Here is a 17,640-nt window from a genome sequence, read left to right on the forward strand (position 1 = left end):
CAAAACCCTAAAAACTCTGCCCTTTCAGTAGCTTAAACGAAGCCTTCCAGTTAGCAAAAGATTATACAATTTATTTTTAGACCGAAGAGGGATAGGGAAAAGTCAATTCATTGTTAATTTAGTAATATTTTTTTTTTAGTATTATTACTATTTTTTAATATTGGATATTGTTTTATATGTTGATACATCAAATTAAGAAAATAAAAAATTATTTATTTATTTTAAAAAGCGAAGCCTTTGCCTCTGCCCCCGAACCTACCTGTACTCCTAGGTCCCCGACGCTTCCAGCCAAACCGGGGCGGCTCTCCTCACTACCGAACCACGTTGCCCCCACTTCCGCCCAGAGCCACCGCGCACGCGCACTCTCCCCGCCTGGTCCGGCCCCTCCGATTCCTGGCACGGAACCGAACTGAACTACATCTCCCATAATCCTTCGCCAGAAGGGGCGGTTGGTCCGGCTCCTCTGATTCCTGGCGCAGAACCAAACTAAACTAGGTCCCCTGTGCAAGCACCGGGTCATTCCTGACCCATGGGGAGACGTCACATCTCGACGTTTTCTAGGCAGACTTTGTTTTGCGGGGTGGTTTGCCAGTGCCTTCCCCAGTCATCTTCCCTTTACCCCCCAGCAAGCTGGGTACTCATTTTACCAACCTCAGAAGGATGGAAGGCTGAGTCAACCTTGAGCCGGCTACCTGAAACCGACTTCTGTCAGGATCGAACTCAGGTCGTGAGCAGAGCTTTTGACTGCAGTACTGCAGCTTAACACTCTGCGCCACGGGGCTCCTAAACTAAACTACATCTCCCACAATCCTTCGCCAGAAGGGGAGGGGTGACGAGGAGGGAGGGGAGGAAGCCACGGGCGGGTTTTTTTGTCGGAGCGGCTGCGGGGCGGGGCGTGCTGGGGCAGGGGGAGGCGGGGCTGGAGCGATGCCGGGGTCGCTGCTGCTGCGAGGCTTTCTGCGCACGGGGGGCAAAGTGCAGAGAAGCGCCGAAGCGGCTCAGTCTTCGTTCGACCCTCGGCGGAGAGGAGCTGTTGCAGCCGCCGCCGTCACCATGGCCACGCTGGTCAAGACGGTTGTCAAGACCGCTAAGGCCCCGGCAGCATTGGGCCCCTACAGGTATTGCCATTTGCGTCTCCGTTTTCTCGCCTGTGGCGGCTCATAGGGCTGACAACTGTTGGGTTTGGACCAGGCCCAATGGACCGTGATTGTGGTTAGAGAGAACCAGGTCAAGCACACAATAAAACCCAGTCAAAGACTTTGTTTTTTTTTTTTATTGTTTCTTTTAATACAAATTTCAAATATATATCTCTTATTCTACATACATTGGTTCTTGTAGGTTATCCGGGCTGGGTGACCGTGGTCTTGGTATTTTCTTTCCTGACGTTTCGCCCGCAGCTGTGGCCGGCATCTTCAGAGGAGTGACACTGAAGGACAGCGTCTCTCGGTGTCAAGTGTGTAGGAAGAGTAATATATAGTCAGGAAGGGGGTTGGGTTTGAGCTGAATCATTGTCCTGCAAAAAGTATCAAAGGTAATGTGCTAATCATTGTCCTGTAAGTATCAAGATAATGTGCACAGCCCGGATAACCTACAAGAACCAATGAACTCTGACCGTGAAAGCCTTCGACAATACTTCTACATACATTGTTTGTATAACATACTTTTCTCATTCCCTTCCATCCCCCTCCCTAGCCCCACTCCTTCTCCTTATTTTTTTTTGTCTCTTAACCCCAGCCACGGGCACAAAGTCTGGATCTTCCACCGAATGTCTTTCCTTCCTTCCGTTGATGTCCACTCTAAATAGGTCTTCCATCTACTCGTGGTTTCCCTGCTCTTGTCATCCCATGAAGTCTTCTGGTGCATCATCTCGACGATATCCGACTGTATAAATTCAAACAAATAGTTGTGCCAGATTTCTATAGTCCATTTACTTTTATCCTTCCAACCCAGAGCTATTATTGCTTTGCTTGCTAAGAACATAGCCTTGAATATGGCCTGATCCCTCTTGTTTACCCCCGAGTTCCCTGTTGTGCTCATTAACATTAGGTTAAAACTTTGTTCTTAATCAAACAAAAATCCTTTACTTTCCTAAAAATAGGGAGGGTTACATGGAGTAAAAAACAAATAATCTTTCTATCTAGTTCCCTATAAATCTTGCTAGGAATACTAGCAGGTACTAAGGCTTAACCCTCTTTTGTCTGTGCCCCAGCTCAGGAGAGCTAAGAATAGGCATCTTGCTTCTGTGAGATTCAAAAGTAACTAACGTATCCAGCCCCCAAGTTTCACACCTTTGGAACAGGGTAATAAACGATTCTGACTCCGTTCCTTTCTGCACGTTTGCAATGGCAATTCCCTAGCCAATAGAATACTTACATCTTGTCATTTCATCATCACCTTGAGACTATCTAAACTGTTGATATAAACACGTTAACTCTTTAACTGCCCTGACAGAAATGGAACTCGCATTGAATCCCTAACAATAACCACCACCCCTTCATTTTATTTCCACAACAGCCCTGTGGAGTAGGTTGGTGTGACTGTCGCAAGGTCGCCCGGCAAACTTTCGTGGCAGGGAGGAATCAAACCTGGCCCTCACGGATCCCAGTCTGACACTCTGACCACTATGGCTTGTTGCAGTGATAGGGTTGCCAGGTCCCTTTTGGAAACCGGCGGGAGGTTTTAGGGGCAGAGCCTGCGGTGGCCAGGGTTTGGGGAGGGTCTGCAATGCCATAGAGTCCAATGGCCAAAGTGGCCATTTTCTCTAGGTGAATTGGTCTATATCAGCTGGAGATTAGTTGTAACAGCGGGAGATCTCCAGCTAGTACCTGGAGATTGACAACCCTATTGCAGTATGGGAAAGGATTGGTGGTTTTGAAGTAAAATGGGAGTGGGGTGGTTATCATGGTAGAAAAAAAGACTAGTAAAAGTTTTGGAGTATACATAATGACTTGTTTTGCTTTGTCTTTGCATGCCTGTTCTGTGGAGTTTCCTCCAAGCAGTTCAGGTTGATGTACATGTCTCTCTCCCCGTGCCCCCCCCCCCCGTTATTCTTACATGAGTCTTGTAAGGTTGGATGGGTTGAGAGCAAGGGTCTAATCCATGGGTATCCTATGAGCATCATGGCTTGGAGGGGATTTGAACTTTTCAGCTTCTAAACTGCAGACAAGCTTTGTTTGTACTGGCTCTCCTGAGCAGCTTGGATGTAAGACTCACTGGTTGGTTATCTTACTGGTGGAGACTGCTGTTTTTATAATTAGCAGTTAAATATATTATGGCACATGTTTCTTAAGTGGTTTGGAGAAAGCGCTGAAACTGCTAATCTGCACTTTGTTAAATTGTCTTGACCCTGCAAGCTTGGAGCCTCTTGCTTAGGGCCAAATTACACAGTACATACCATTACCATTCCCTGCCTTAAGAAAAAAATCACCGTCTCTTGAATAGAGCACCAGTGGGAAGGGGCTGCTTAAACCTTTCCCCTACATTCCACCCCACCCCCCTGTATTGCTAAACCAATGTATTGTAACTTCTCAAGGGTTCAAAATGTTGCACACTCATTTATGAAATCAAACCATTTCAAAAGGGAAGTCCTGGAAGTGAGTTAAGCAGTGGCCAATAGTAAATGTCTGTCTCTCTCTTTTGGTTCTATCCTATTGTATCTTAGTCAAGCAGTGTTGGTAGACCGGACCATGTATATAGCGGGACAGATTGGCTTGGATCCTTCCAATGGGCAACTTGTACCTGGAGGAGCAAAGGAACAAGCTAAACAGGTAAGATGTGACTTAGGTAATTCCAGTGGTCAGTCTGGGGCCATGATCCATGCTTCATGCTCTAAAGGCATGTTCACAAGGCTTTGTTTTAGCAGACAGGTGCACTAGCACATTAAGGTCCTGCTGGAACATGAGTAGATGCAACAACTTGTTTCCCATAGAATCACATAGCTGCCAGGGGATGTTGTGGACATGAGTGCATTCTCCATGGTTATTCTAAGGGAACCAGCCTCTATTAGGACAAGTTCTGCACCCTCAGTTGTGTACTCCAGAACTGAACAAGAGCACCGCAAGCTTGCCATACAGATGAGCCCTAGGGAGCCAGTGCAGCCAGGAGAGCTGCTGAAATTAAAGGAATCCAAGTTGTTCATGTCTAGCACATGCCCAATAGACTTCAGTGAATCTTCAGGACAACTTTCTTTGGACTGGGGGTGTCAATATTTGCTATATTATTCCTTTCAGCATAAGTGGCTGGGTTTTTATAGGTCCCTACATGAGTGTTTTGTCAACATGCCATCGTTTGCCAGTAGGGAGCAATACAAATAACTTGTGTTTCTTCCCATTAGGCGCTTAAGAATATGGGGGAAATTCTGAAAGCGGCTGACTGTGACTATGGCAATGGTGAGTTAAATTACACCAAAGTGAGTCACTTTTGGGTGATCTGATTTTTCATATTTGGAGAGGAAGAGAAAATGCTGTTTTTACCTTGGCGGCCTACAGTTTGTATATGATCCCAAGTCTTCCAGGACCCAGATTCGGCACACACAAGTGTGTGTCTGTAACATGCAGTTCTTCTGTTTGACCAAACAATCTTCCATGTCCTGAGGGATTCCTGTTCTGTGGGTGGGTGTTGGATTTTTGAAGATCTGCAGTACTTTGTTATCTTTTTGGATAGGTATCTTGACTCTTCGTATGTTTCTAACAGTGCAACCCTAAGCAGAATTACACCATTCTAAGATGATTTATATTAATGAGTTTTGAAGAATGTAAGTCTGCTTAGTATTGCCTTGTAAATGTACGCATTCTGGCCCTAAGATTTAACTATCAGTAGCTATTGTTTAGTACTACTTTATTCTTTGAATGGCACAAGAGGAAATATTATTCTTGCCCCAAGGAAACCACAGTCAAAACAGACATCTTGCTTGACAGTGAAGAAAGCCATAGGGATATCTGTCCTTTTGGGGACTTGTACTATTTTTCCCTCTCAGGCTTGGCTGTTCCATCTCTGTGTAGAATGTTGGTGGTGAAGTGGATTTGTAAACAATGTGTTCAAAAATAAGGATTCCTAAAATGGAGGTTGGGTTCTGGGGTACCTGTGAGGTGAGCTGCTGAAATGTTATCATCTGTTGATGCCAGGAAAGGGAATGCTGTCGTGGAGTATTTTAGGAGAGTTTGAAGCTTGTTGCATTGAGATAGAATCTGTACAGCAGGGGGCAGGTTCCAAATGGTGAACCAAGTTCCAGAATACTGGTGTTGGTGATGTCAATCAATATGGGAAAAAATCTCTGGGTTTCTTGAGCTATTTAGGGGAGGGGCTGTGGCTCAATGGTAGAGCATCTGCTTGGCATGCAGACAGTTTCCTGGCATCTCCAGTTGAAGGGACTAGGCAGGTGGGTGATGTGAAAGACCCCTGCCTGAGACCCTGGGGAGCTGCTGCCGGTCTGAGTAGACAGTGCTGACTTTGATGGACTGAGGGTCTGATTCAGTAAAAGGCAGTTTCATGTGTGTTCGTGTGTTTATGTATTTGTGCGCTGCTAAATCAGGGGCTCTCAAACATTAGGTTCCTCCGTTTGTTGCAATAAATTCCAGGGATAATAAAACAAGATGGACTTAAAAGTTTTGTGTGCAGTTCAGGCGAACAAGTTGCACCACATACACAGAACAATCATGCAGTTGGAGGAAAAAAACAGACTGACAAACACCAAGAAAAATAACCTAAATCACTGTGCATCTCGGTGTGTTTGACACTGCTGAAAGGCTGTCATGATGCTCTATCACTTGGAATGCCCTTTGTAACAGTGTTCTCTGACTTGTAGTGGTAAAGACAACTGTTCTGATGGCTGACATGAAAGACTTTGATGATATCAATGAAGTATACAAGCAGTGTAAGTAGCAGTTGTATTGCCTACAAACTGCCAACTTTGGGTAAAGTCCTGTATAAAATATTGTATTTAAAAATATATTTGTTTCCTTTGGGAAAAATTGCAAATATACCCAGTGCTTGAGACAGAGTTGCAAACTGCAGTGCCCTGTGCCCCCTTACCATATTTATTTTAATTCTGATCATCTGAGAGGTGGGGTGGGGGGAATAAAAATTGAAGGTAGAAAAAAATTCTGTAACAGACACACACAAATGTATTGTTTGGGCTGACACTCTTGGTCATAGTATGTAGGATTACCAGGATATTTGGATAACAAGTTAAACTTTACAAATTGAAAACAATGAATACTTTTAATAATTTAATATTCAACAAATTATAGCATGTTGGTGCCAAAATTATTCTCATTTAAACAAACCATTTTTGAAAATATGTTGCACACAGTATACATAGGAGTGATCTAATGCTGTAGATTTGTCTTGTACAAAATTTGCAAACTATACATTTTGGCTGCAATCTTAAGAACACTTTTCTGGGTGCAATCCCTGTTGGATAAAATGGAAATTAATTCCAAATAGACCTGATTATGATTGCTCCCTTTAGGTAAAGCCTTGCCTTTATAATTTCAGTGATTTCAAAAGGGAATATAGGTTTTTTCAGTGCTTCCTCAAATTTCCCAGTCCTTAAGACTATTTCATGCTATATATTTTGAGAGAGGTGGAAAACTTTTGTCAAGAAGCATTTCATCATCCTAGTGTGGTGTAGTGGTTAGTGTCAGAGGAGGATCTGGGAGACCCAGTTGAAAATCCCCACTGTGCCATGGAAGCTTGCTGTGTGACCTTGGATCAGTTACACCCTCTCTAATTAACCTACCTCACAAGGTTGTTGTGAGGATAACATTGAGGAGATACCAATGTAAGCTGCTTTGGGTTCCCATTTAGGAAAAACATGGGGCATAAAAAAAATGAAATAAAACATTTTCCATCAGAAAAACTAGAAAGTGCTCAGGAAAAAAATGATTCTTTTCTTGAATTATTCCGGGTCTTTACATCTGTAGCTAAGGGTAGCAGCAGCAGCAGAAGGTTGTTGTCTTTATGTTTCACTTGTGGGTTTTCTGGATATCTGGTCAGCCACAGAAGGATAAGGGATGCTGGACTAGATGGATCCTTGGTCTGATTCTAATGAAAAATCTCTTTAGCTTGTGAAATTTCCCTTGGCAAGGCTCACACACTTTTATGCCTCATTCCTTAAGGCCTAGAAATGTGCTGTATAAAAAATGAAAACTCTTGTTCTCGGGGCAGGCTTGTTCTCAGAACTAAATTATTTTGCTAGATAATGTGACTGCGGAATACACCTAGAATATTTTATTTAATGGGGCTTTTCTAACCACTTTTACCATAGCCTTAACAAGTTGCTTTGTGATGAGTCTCTATCTAAAACTCAATATAGTCTAAATATTAATTCAGTTATGTTTTCTACATATAGTTTTCAAGTGTGATTTCCCAGCCAGAGCAGCATACCAAGTCGCAGCTCTGCCAAAAGTAAGTGTGGTATTTCAATAAGACAAGACTGACTCATTTCTTGGATGGAAAAGCTTTGCTACATAGACGTAGGAAATTCACAGTGCAATCCTACGCAGATCTACACCAACTTAAGACCATTAATTTCAGTGGGTTTAAGGAGGAGTAACTTTGTTGGATTTTACTGTAAAAGACCTTGCAATATTGGCTGAGACTGTTGCCTTCTATGGAGTACCTAGCTATCTTTAAAAGAGCTTCTAAATTATATGTACACAACTGTATCCACTTCTTTGGGTTCATGATTAGTGGCAAAAGAGAAGCAAGTCAGCACTACGGAACTCAACTAGACCTGACCAGGTAAGTGGTAAATTTACAGTGCAATCCTAAAGACAGTTACTCCAGTCTAAGCCCATTGATTTCAATTGGCTTAGACTGGAGTAACTGTCTTTAGGATTGCACTGTTAGTATCAGAACTCCTACTGTATTGTTGTGTTGCTGTGATGGAGGCAGAGCCCTGTAAATACCCACAGGTAAGCTTATGCTCTGTATGTTCTAAAAGCCTGGTCCAATGACTTGTTGCAGTCATACACATTCTAATCTTTTCATTTAAACAGAGAGAGATATTCCTTCTGCCAGTGCCTTTAAACAGGTATAGGATATTCTCACAGAATGGGAATTCCCATATTTTTCAAAGTGTGCATATTACCCCTTTCCTTCTAGATGCAGGAAGTGTCTTTTACAGATGTACTCCCCTCCAATTTTCACAGTCCAGTTAGAGCTTACCATTTGATTCTACTCACTTCATCCCTTGACCTTCAGAGATAGTGTGGTGCAAAGGTTAAAGAATTCAACCTTGACCAGAGGGTTCAGATTCATTCTGCTGTTGGGGAGTACATGGAACATTGCCTATACCACAGTAGTGCTGTGAAAGCAAAATAAAACATGGAAAGCACTTTCCACATTGAAAGTTCATAGAAATGTTAAATCTCAGCTGTTTTTAATTGAACCAAAGACAGCCCGAAGAACAGAGCTATATGTTCATAGAATTGGCAGGGACCACCAGGGTCATCTAGTTCAACCCCCTGCACAATGCAGGAAATTCCAAACTACCTCCCCCCCCACACCCCCAGTGACCCATACTCCATGCCTAGAAGATGGCCAAGGTGCCCTCCCTCTCATGATTCATCCACCCAGTTAATGCACAAAGCTCTTAAGAATAAACCGCCATGTTCATTTTCTAATGTACTTATCTGACATTTTCCTTGCAGGGTGCACGAGTTGAGATTGAAGCTGTTGCCATCAGTGGACCACTCCGGGATGCCAAGCATGACACTAAAGGCAACCTTTAACCCAGGCCTTGGATTCAGTTGAGCTTGTTTGGTCATGGACCTGGTATCTCGTTCACACTCAGATCTGACACAAGTAGTTCTTTAAGACTTTAGCACCTGGACAGAGGGAATGCCCCCTTCCCCGGCTATTATGTCCTATTAAGGCTCTAGGCTGATGCACAATTTGGTAGGGATGACACTTATTGTACAGCTTAATGTCATAAGCTGTTAGGGAACATTTTATGAAGACAGATTAGTGGTTTATCCAGAAACTGTGAATAGGACATTGACATAATTAATATGAGCTGTGATCCTTAAAAGGCAAGCTAGTATTAAATATTATACTATGGAATTAAACCTTAAGAAAAAAAAGCAATGGTTACGCTGGAATTATGGTAGCACAGAGCTAAGTGTTGGTAGATTTAATGTTACCAACTTACCTATTAAGCTTACTTCCCTCTGCTAGACCAAAGTATGTTCAGACATGAAGACACCTTTTTAACTCATGTTTGCAGATTGCTAACGAGCTACAGTTAGTCCTGATTTATGTGTTTTTGATAGAATTTTAATAAACCATGATTATATAACATGTCATTTGAGTTTAATTTTTTAAGGAAGCTATTTGCTTTCCAGTATCAACCTCTCTAGAACATCAAAATCCACACTGGTGGTTTTCAGGTTGTACTGCAGCGTGATTTTTTTTGTCTTCTGTAGCCACACTTGACTAAGATTATGAAGTAATTTCAGGTTACTTGTAAACGTGCCATTTGGAAGAGTGTTTAAACTGCACATTTGATGCATTGTAAAGAGTTCAACCAACCAATTTGTGGAATCCAAACCATAAACAGCGGTGAAAACTGTCCTCCAGCATAAGGAGCCTTCCCTTATATCAAGAGGCTCTTGTGCCAGAGGAAAAGTGTAGCAACGTACATGTTTATGTTAGTGTTTTGTTCCTTTACAATGCAGCGCAATCATACTATAATGCAAGTATATGCCTCCGATTTTTACTTTACTCTTTAATGTCAACCTGAAAGTAGTTTAGAAGAGTCCTGGCTCAGTGGTAGAACACATCTTTTACCTGCAGAAGGCCATGTGTTAAATTCCTGTTTCGGGGGCAAGTGCTAGAAAAGTCCTTTCTTTGCACAAAACTCTACAGAGCTGCTGGCAACCAAGTTGACAATACTGAAATAGATGACCTAGTAACTCGGTACATAGGTGGTCAAATATAATTTATATGCATACTGTTGAATATCCATTCTCCCAGTACTAAGCCATTTGAGTGAAGGAAACAACATGTATTTTACATTAAACTTGCAATTCTAAATATAGAAGGAGGTTGGGTAAAGACATTATTACCAGGATAATGTTTTCCAAGCAGTGCACTTACCTACTTGAACTTGGTAGGAAGTAACTTGTCTCAAGATGCGCCTGGGATAGCTACTTAAGGATTGACCTTCAGGTTATGCGTAATCTAGAAATGTGTGTGTGTGTTAAGTGCTGTCAGTTCACTTCCAATTTGTGCAATCCTATGAATTAATAACCTCTGAAACATCCTATTGTTAACCGCCTGCCTCTGGTCTTGCAAACTGAGGGTGTGACTCCCTTAATTGAGTCAATCCATCAAGAAACTTACTCAGAAAAATCCTGACTCTAAGTTTGTAAGAGTTTTTTACCTATACACTGGCCACATAACAACCGACTACCCAATGACTACAACTTCATGGACAACATCAAACTTGAAGGCAATGGATATTTTCCTCAAGAGATTCACCAGCACTGCCTCCCATACAGACAAACTGTTTATTTACAATTCAGTATTGTAATACATTATTAGGTTACTTCCTATACCGAATAAAAGTTATTTTCGTGATGACTTTCAATGCAATCCTAAGAAGAGTCACTCTGGTCTAAGCACACTGAAATCAATGGACCTAGACTGGTGTAACCTTTCTTAGGATTGCACTGTTTTAGACTTCTGGATATTTAAAACAAAGTAGTATTTTGGTATGGACAGCTACCATGCTTTCAGACGAGGAAACTTGCAATCTGACAAATGGCGTGTGCTGTCGTGTCAAAACTACAGACCTTTTCAATGGGCTGGTTCTCAAATTATCACAAAAAACTCCAAAAACAATAACCCAGCTAGTTGGGTGTTTAGATAGCTGCAGTGACAACACAATCACACAAGATCCATCCATTGCAGCACTTTATTTCATTGTTTAAGATCAGGGTGTCACCTGCAAAATGATGACTGTTTGCTGTAGACTACTTCAGAAGGCACAAAAACAAGCCATATTAAACATGTGATTGTTGATCAATGCATGTCTAACAAGTGTCCTGTATAGTACATGCCCCCCCTCCCTGGCTTAAAAGGATTAGAAGGTTCTTGCTCCAGACCCAATATAAAGATGATCAACTCTGCTCAAGTTTACAGGCTGCTGCTTCAAGCCACGCAACTAATAAAGTCACATGGGCAACAGCCCTCTGTTTTAAAAGGATGTGAAACTGGCCGCTACCATATACAGTATGCACTTCAAGACTTAGACATAAGAAAACTGACCTTTTCATACTGTCACATAGCTTCCTAATAGTTGAGCGAATAGAATCCACAAGTACAGGTAGAGGGGAAACCTAGTCCAGAAAGTGTCCCAGGAAGGCACACTTATTGCACACAAAACAGCAGCTTAACTTTATTTGGTTGCAACTTTTACTTCTGTAGAAATTAAATACTATAAGCTGTAAAGTGCAGTATTTAGCCTTAATGTAATTAGACTATTAAATCATAGGTGTTATTATTTTATTAAAATATATTACTTTTTAAAAAGTGTTATTACCATATTATAATGGTGACCATGAATGTTTAATTGCTGTGCTAAATAAGTCAGTTCTCTTTTTTAAAAAAAAATGTACAGAAATGTTGAAGATCATAACAACTTTAGAAGATGGCTATTTCCCAATTTCAGAATTGATGCATCTGTCCAAATTACACCAGAGAAGCAATATTAAGTCCTAGTTACTGTAAACATATGAAGAGAAGCTTCACACAGCAATTGTTCTAGTACAGTAAACAACTTGTGACTGTAAGATCATATCAGAACCAAAGTAATTTTATCCCAGTTTAGAACACTGGGGGCTGGGGAAATAATTATGATTTTAAAATGTATGCATCCTCTTCTGTAATTATTCACCTATTTTAGTTAAGCTATTGCATTGCAACATACAATTCTACTCAAATGAAGTTTACAGAAGGCACTATGCAGCAGACCTGTGAAGGTTTAACATTGCAATTACTCAATGGTGTCTTGGCAACTTGACTTCCCAAAATAAAATGCTTTCTCCCCCTACTGCTTCAGTTGTCATGGCAAGTCCGTAAAAGCTTTTATAAAATCCAGATTTTCTCAAATTGGAGTAATAGATACTTGAGTACCTAAACAAAGATGAAGTCCATGCAGAAACCATGATTCACTCTTCATTATTAGTAGCTTCTGTAATATTAAAAAAACCCAATAAGGACTTTTGTATAAGACATTTTAGGATCAGCTCTTTGAAATGAAGATGCATTGTAAAAAAATGGTTGCCTTTTCTAGCCTTTTTGCATTACGTCCTAACAGTGCCATTGACACAATAAACTTTTCCAAACAAATCAATTAATTGGAAGAAGATCATAATCAGAAAGTGCAATTATTTCTTAATCAGACACTTCAGTGTATTTACAAAGGTCAGACATTGATAGGGATTTCTAACATGATAACAACAGACAAGGGCACTTCTGAAGTGATTAATAAATAAGAAAACACACAGACACAAACTAATTTCTGAACAGGACCGAGTCTTGTGAAAGGAGTTTTTGCTTTGCTATATAAAAAGGAAACTTTCCTCTTGCACTCTGTTTAAGCATTCAAAACCCATGTACCCTACAGAGGGAAGCAGGATTTTACCCACTGACCCCACCCACATCTTGGGTGGGGTCAGCAGGTAACCCACGCCTAGAGGTATTCTACATAAAAGTTTTAATCGAATGATAACAGTTTATGTTTACAGTTGTAAGAGTAACCCATTGGGGGAGCGCAAGATTCAACAAAAACACAGCTATGGTTGAAAAGAACATCCAGCTGGGTACCCGAGGTTGGGTAAAAGGAAAATACATATATATCTGTGTATAAATACTGTAATTTATTGGAAGCGCTATATAAAGGTTAAAAATATTTTAAAAACATTAAAATAGCACAATGGCATTTCCTAAGGTTGACATCTGTAACCACAACCAAACGCGTTTCGGCCTAATGGGCCTTTATCAGTGGTTACCGTAATTAAAACCCATGTTAAGCCTGCACACATTTATAGAAATAAATACATACATATACAAACAGTTCAAACCCAACCAGGCATGTGTATAGGTTAAAATCTATTGCCAATTACTCAAACATCTAGTCAGACTTGTTTTAGTTATAATACTGGCTAGTATATGTCTCTCATATACTATGTGTGCAGGTATCAACCTAATAGATACCTGATGAAGGCCCATTAGGCCGAAATGCGTTTGGTTGTGGTTACAGATGTCAACCTTAGGAAATGCAACTGTGCTATTTTAATGTTTTTAAAATATTTTTAACCTTTATATAGCACTTCCAATAAATTATATTTACAGTATTTATACTCAAATATATTTTTTTTCCTTTACCCAACCTTGGGTACCCAGCTTCTGTTTTTAGGTTGGGTCTTAATCCCCTCTTTTTTCTTCCAGAAAAGAACATCCACCCACTGTCCTGTTAAGCAAACGAGGATTCCCAAAATAATGCTTTAGGCATTTCAAACTGAGCATCCTCCTGCTATTTGGGGTTTAATCCCAGATACTAGTTTCCAATAAAGTTAATATGGGGGCCTTCAATTTCACAGAAAGGAAATATCTACCATTGAGTGTGATTGACGAAATTAAAGAACTGTGCCTTGGCTGTAATTTTAGAACTTGCGTGAGTGATGAACCCTTTTGCCCTCCTTTTCATCTGTACTTTTTGTCTCTCAACAGCCTGTACTTTGCTTTGTCCTGCGTACAGCCAAGAAAATGAGTTCACAAACATCTCCCCATCCTAGAGTCCTCACTGCCAAAGCAAAATGCCAACAAAAGAAGCAGAATGGGGGTGGGGAATCCTAAATGCTCTGCAGTAATAAAATATGTTTGGCAAACAGTAACTATGGGATTAAAAATATTTAATTAAGCTTCTTATTTTCCAAGGCTACGTCCTTAAAAACATATTTTCAGCAGGCTTATCTACTATGGGAAACATAGGAGCAAACCAGGAAAAAGAGCAGCAGCAGATCAGTGTTTAAGTGTTGGGGAGGGGCCTTGGCTCAGTGGTAGAGCATCTGCTTGGCATGCAGAAGGTCCCAGGTTCAATCCCCGGCATCTCCAGTTAAAGGGAAGTAAAGAAGTAAAGACCTCTGCCTGAGACCCCGGAGAGCCGCTGCCTGACTGAGTAGACAATACTGACTTTGATGGACCAAGGGTCTGATTCAGTATAAGGCAGCTTCATGTGTTCATGTGGTTAAACGTGTCGGACTAGTATCTGGGAGACCCAGGTTTGAATCCCCACTCGTACCATGGAAGCTTTCTGAGTGACCTTGGACCAGTCACACACTCTCAGCCTAGCCTACCTCACAGGGTGGTTGGAAGGATAAAATGGAGGACAGGAGAACGATTTAAGCTACTTTGGGTCCCCACTGGGGAGAAAGGCAGGGTACAAGTAGATTAAATAAGTAATAAAATAATAAAAATAAACAAATATGCAAGCAGCAAGGAAGTCATTTGCCGGATGCCATTTATACATATCCTGCATTTAAACAGGGGAGCAGCAATTAAATAGGGGAGTTGCTAACAAAAGGTTATAAATACCAATGCAGCTTGTAGAGCTCCTAATATTTAGCCTTTCACTTCTCCGTCAACATACCTATCTCTGTTGCTGCTGTAGCTTCTCCTGTTTCTTCTTCTTTTGTTTCAGAGCCCTCACATACTATCTCAGAGTGCATCTCAGTTTCCACCTTTTCTCCCATCTCACCTGGAACAGTAACCATAGAGATCGAGTCAAGGAACACTGAACAAGTATTGAGTGCCGCAGCACCTTACAGATGACATTTGGTCGTGACTTGTGCTGTCCTGTAACATCAGCAAGGGCGAAAGCTGTAGGGACAGATTCAGCACCTGCCAGTTGCTGAGTAGGCATTTGTTGTGTTCATTAGTAAATCTGTTGCTGCCCATGGCTTAAATTTACACCTATCTTCCTTATTTAGCTTGGTCTCTTAATTTGAGCTTTTAGAAAAAAGCACTTAATGTCACACATTAGTAGAGATCATACTACTAAAACCCATTATATGAACTTTGTCCTCATGAATCAACAGAGTCAGACAGGGACCTTGATGCAAACAGAGTTCTCTTTCATCCAAGCATCTGATCAGTTTGGACGACCTTGAGGCCGTCAGTAAATAAATACAACCGTGTTTCCTACTCCATGCATTTTGCAGAGGTCTTGCAACAGGAGGATATCTTCAAGGGAGACAGAGACAGTTATCAAGGCTAACAGTCAAATGAAACCGTTTAAATGTAACTATGTTTGGTAGACCTTTCCCCAAACGCTGGGGTCAAACCACAGGGAGTAGTCATCACCTTCACAGCCTTTCATTTTTCAGAGGTGTCATAGTTACAGTTTGAGTCAGGATGTTGGACGAGCAGGACTTTTGATTTAAGGCAGCAAGGCAAATCTAGACAAAGTTATATCAGTGTGACACCAGGCATCCCAAACCTGATATTTTAAGTATATTATAGCCAAGAAATATGAGGATATTTTGACTGAGCTGTCTTGGAACTGACCAGGTTATTTTGATGTTGTCAAAGCGAGTAAAAAAAGGTTCTATAAATAAGCCACAAGGTTCATTCTGCTACAAGTTCCCCACTATATAGTTATCATCACAATCAGTGTACACTCTTCTCAGGAAAGTGTCCGAAATGGGAGTGTAAGGAAATTCAGCAGTGAGCTCATTCATTCCACAGAACCGTTAACAGATATGACATTTCACTAGACAATACTCAGAACTTCATTGTGTTACATTTGTAACACAAATGTTACACACAATCCAAACTCACTGGACAAGATTCTGCCCTCAGATGCTCACGTGCACCATCTCCACCGAGCTCAGTGGAATTTGCATACAGCTCAGAACCTGACTTTCTGAATCTGTAATAACATTGGTTACCCTCTTTCAGCTGATCCTCTTCATCTATCTGCAATTCCTTCACCATTTCTGTTACAAGGTTAAAGTCTTCCTCTGCCGTCACCAAAGGCTCAGGTGTGCTTTCCTCTGTTGGTTGGACAAGCTCAGGTTTAGCGTCCTGTGCGATTTCTGGAGGCTGAGGGTTGGCAGCTTCTGTGGCAGGATGAGGCTCCTCACCCTCTGTTAGTTCCACAGGTTGAGGCTCACTGGCTTCTACAAGGCCTGTAGCCAAAGCCTCACTCCTGCTGAAATTCTCTTCCGGTGCCAGTGGCTGAGGCTCTGTGCCTTCTGGGTCTACTCTTTGACAGGCAGAAAGAGCACATTTTGTTATTTCTGGGAGCAAAACATCTGCCTTCTCTTGGGCAAGATTCTCACTTAATTTTGTTCCATCAGATGCAAGATCCACTTCATCCATTCCTCCCAGTTTGGTCTGGTCAGGTATGGTTTCATTTTCATCCGTGATGGGTAAATTGTCATCTGATGTAGCAGCATCATTCATTATGCAATTTAAAGAAGGAGAAGGGGGGGAGAAGAAGAGCAAAGTTACTAATGAGAAAGTTCAGCAATGAATTCACAGTACTTGCATTTATGGTGTATAGACTTTGTTGTGCAAATATCTAGACTTCCAATCACAATCCCTCTCCCCACAACAGGCACCTTGTGAGGTAGGTGGGGCTCAGACAGCTCTGACTCTTGAGAGCTTATACCCCAAAAATCTTGCTGGTCTCTAAGCAATAGCTGTTCTAGTGCAATCCAACATGACTACCCTCTGAAATTGTCCCCATGGCTGCTGTTAGAGAGGTTCTTCTGTAGAGCTACATCAAACAGTTTCTAGAGCAGAAGAAATACCCAGGTTTCTAGAGCAGAAGAAATACCCAGGCATCCAACCAGTTAATCAAGACATACACTGATGTAAAACATGACTTGGCATTTCCCACTGAAGGCTGCTACAGTTCAAAAGCCTTCTTCAAAGGTATGCCAACAAGACTACCAATATACAGTTTGATTAAATGAAACCAGTGTACTAACTTAGTATTCTTAAACTAAGATTTGCTTTGTTCTTCTGTTCCAGAAATAATAAAAGTTAGTTCCTGTGGGTTAAACTAAATGAGATTCAAAAGATCTGTGACCGGAAGCTGCCCTGGGGGGAAAGGGAAATTGGGTAATGACACTAGGGGAGAGGTAGTTATGTAGCTGTATGTCTTTACTCCAAAGGAGGAATGTTCTCCTGCATAGCTCAAATACCAACAGGGGGGGGGGCGGTGGATACGGGAAATGGTTTCATAGACAGGAGAGCCATCACCATAGTCCTTGTACAGTTCATACCAACATTCTCCATGGCTGCATTTACTATTAAAACAAACCACAGGAGATCCTGATCACAGATCTTCCATACAGCATCTAGTTGTGCCCTGCAATTTGATCAAGAAACTTAATCCAGACAAAGCTCAGATCTCCCACTGGTTTCTATGGTACAAAGTAAACAGGCTGTAATTTTGACAGCAGTAGACAGGTATGCAACGCCTACCCGAGCACCAGAGTCTCCAGGATTAAGCTCAACCTCTATGACCAGTGTCCCCAAATACACTCTTTTACTTTTTACTTTTGTAAGTGAATGACTGTCATTAATGGCATATGTGTGTAAGTGCCGTCAAGTTGCTTC

General features: G+C 41.4%; 2 protein-coding genes across 2 annotated transcripts; one reads left to right on the forward strand and one right to left on the reverse strand.

The window, feature by feature from the left end:
• Nucleotides 1–927: 927 nt before the first annotated feature.
• RIDA (reactive intermediate imine deaminase A homolog) lies at nucleotides 928–8,759 on the forward strand. Its single transcript, XM_056854753.1, has 6 exons — nucleotides 928–1,118; nucleotides 3,662–3,767; nucleotides 4,334–4,388; nucleotides 5,804–5,872; nucleotides 7,352–7,407; nucleotides 8,655–8,759. Exons 1-6 carry the CDS (start codon nucleotides 928–930, stop codon nucleotides 8,733–8,735), a joined length of 558 nt encoding a protein of 185 aa, XP_056710731.1. The 3' UTR covers nucleotides 8,736–8,759.
• A 3,129-nt stretch (nucleotides 8,760–11,888) lies between these two features.
• On the reverse strand, nucleotides 11,889–16,487 carry ERICH5 (glutamate rich 5). The gene is made up of 3 exons (XM_056854697.1): nucleotides 15,960–16,487; nucleotides 14,660–14,767; nucleotides 11,889–12,199 (listed from the first exon to the last, which is right to left on the reverse strand). The coding sequence occupies exons 1-3, from the start codon at nucleotides 16,474–16,476 to the stop codon at nucleotides 12,177–12,179; spliced, it is 648 nt and encodes a 215-aa protein (XP_056710675.1). The 5' UTR covers nucleotides 16,477–16,487; the 3' UTR covers nucleotides 11,889–12,176.
• Nucleotides 16,488–17,640: the final 1,153 nt, after the last annotated feature.

The sequence above is a fragment of the Euleptes europaea genome, chromosome 8, assembly GCF_029931775.1.
Source record: "Euleptes europaea isolate rEulEur1 chromosome 8, rEulEur1.hap1, whole genome shotgun sequence".
In the NCBI taxonomy this organism is placed as follows: domain Eukaryota; kingdom Metazoa; phylum Chordata; class Lepidosauria; order Squamata; family Sphaerodactylidae; genus Euleptes; species Euleptes europaea.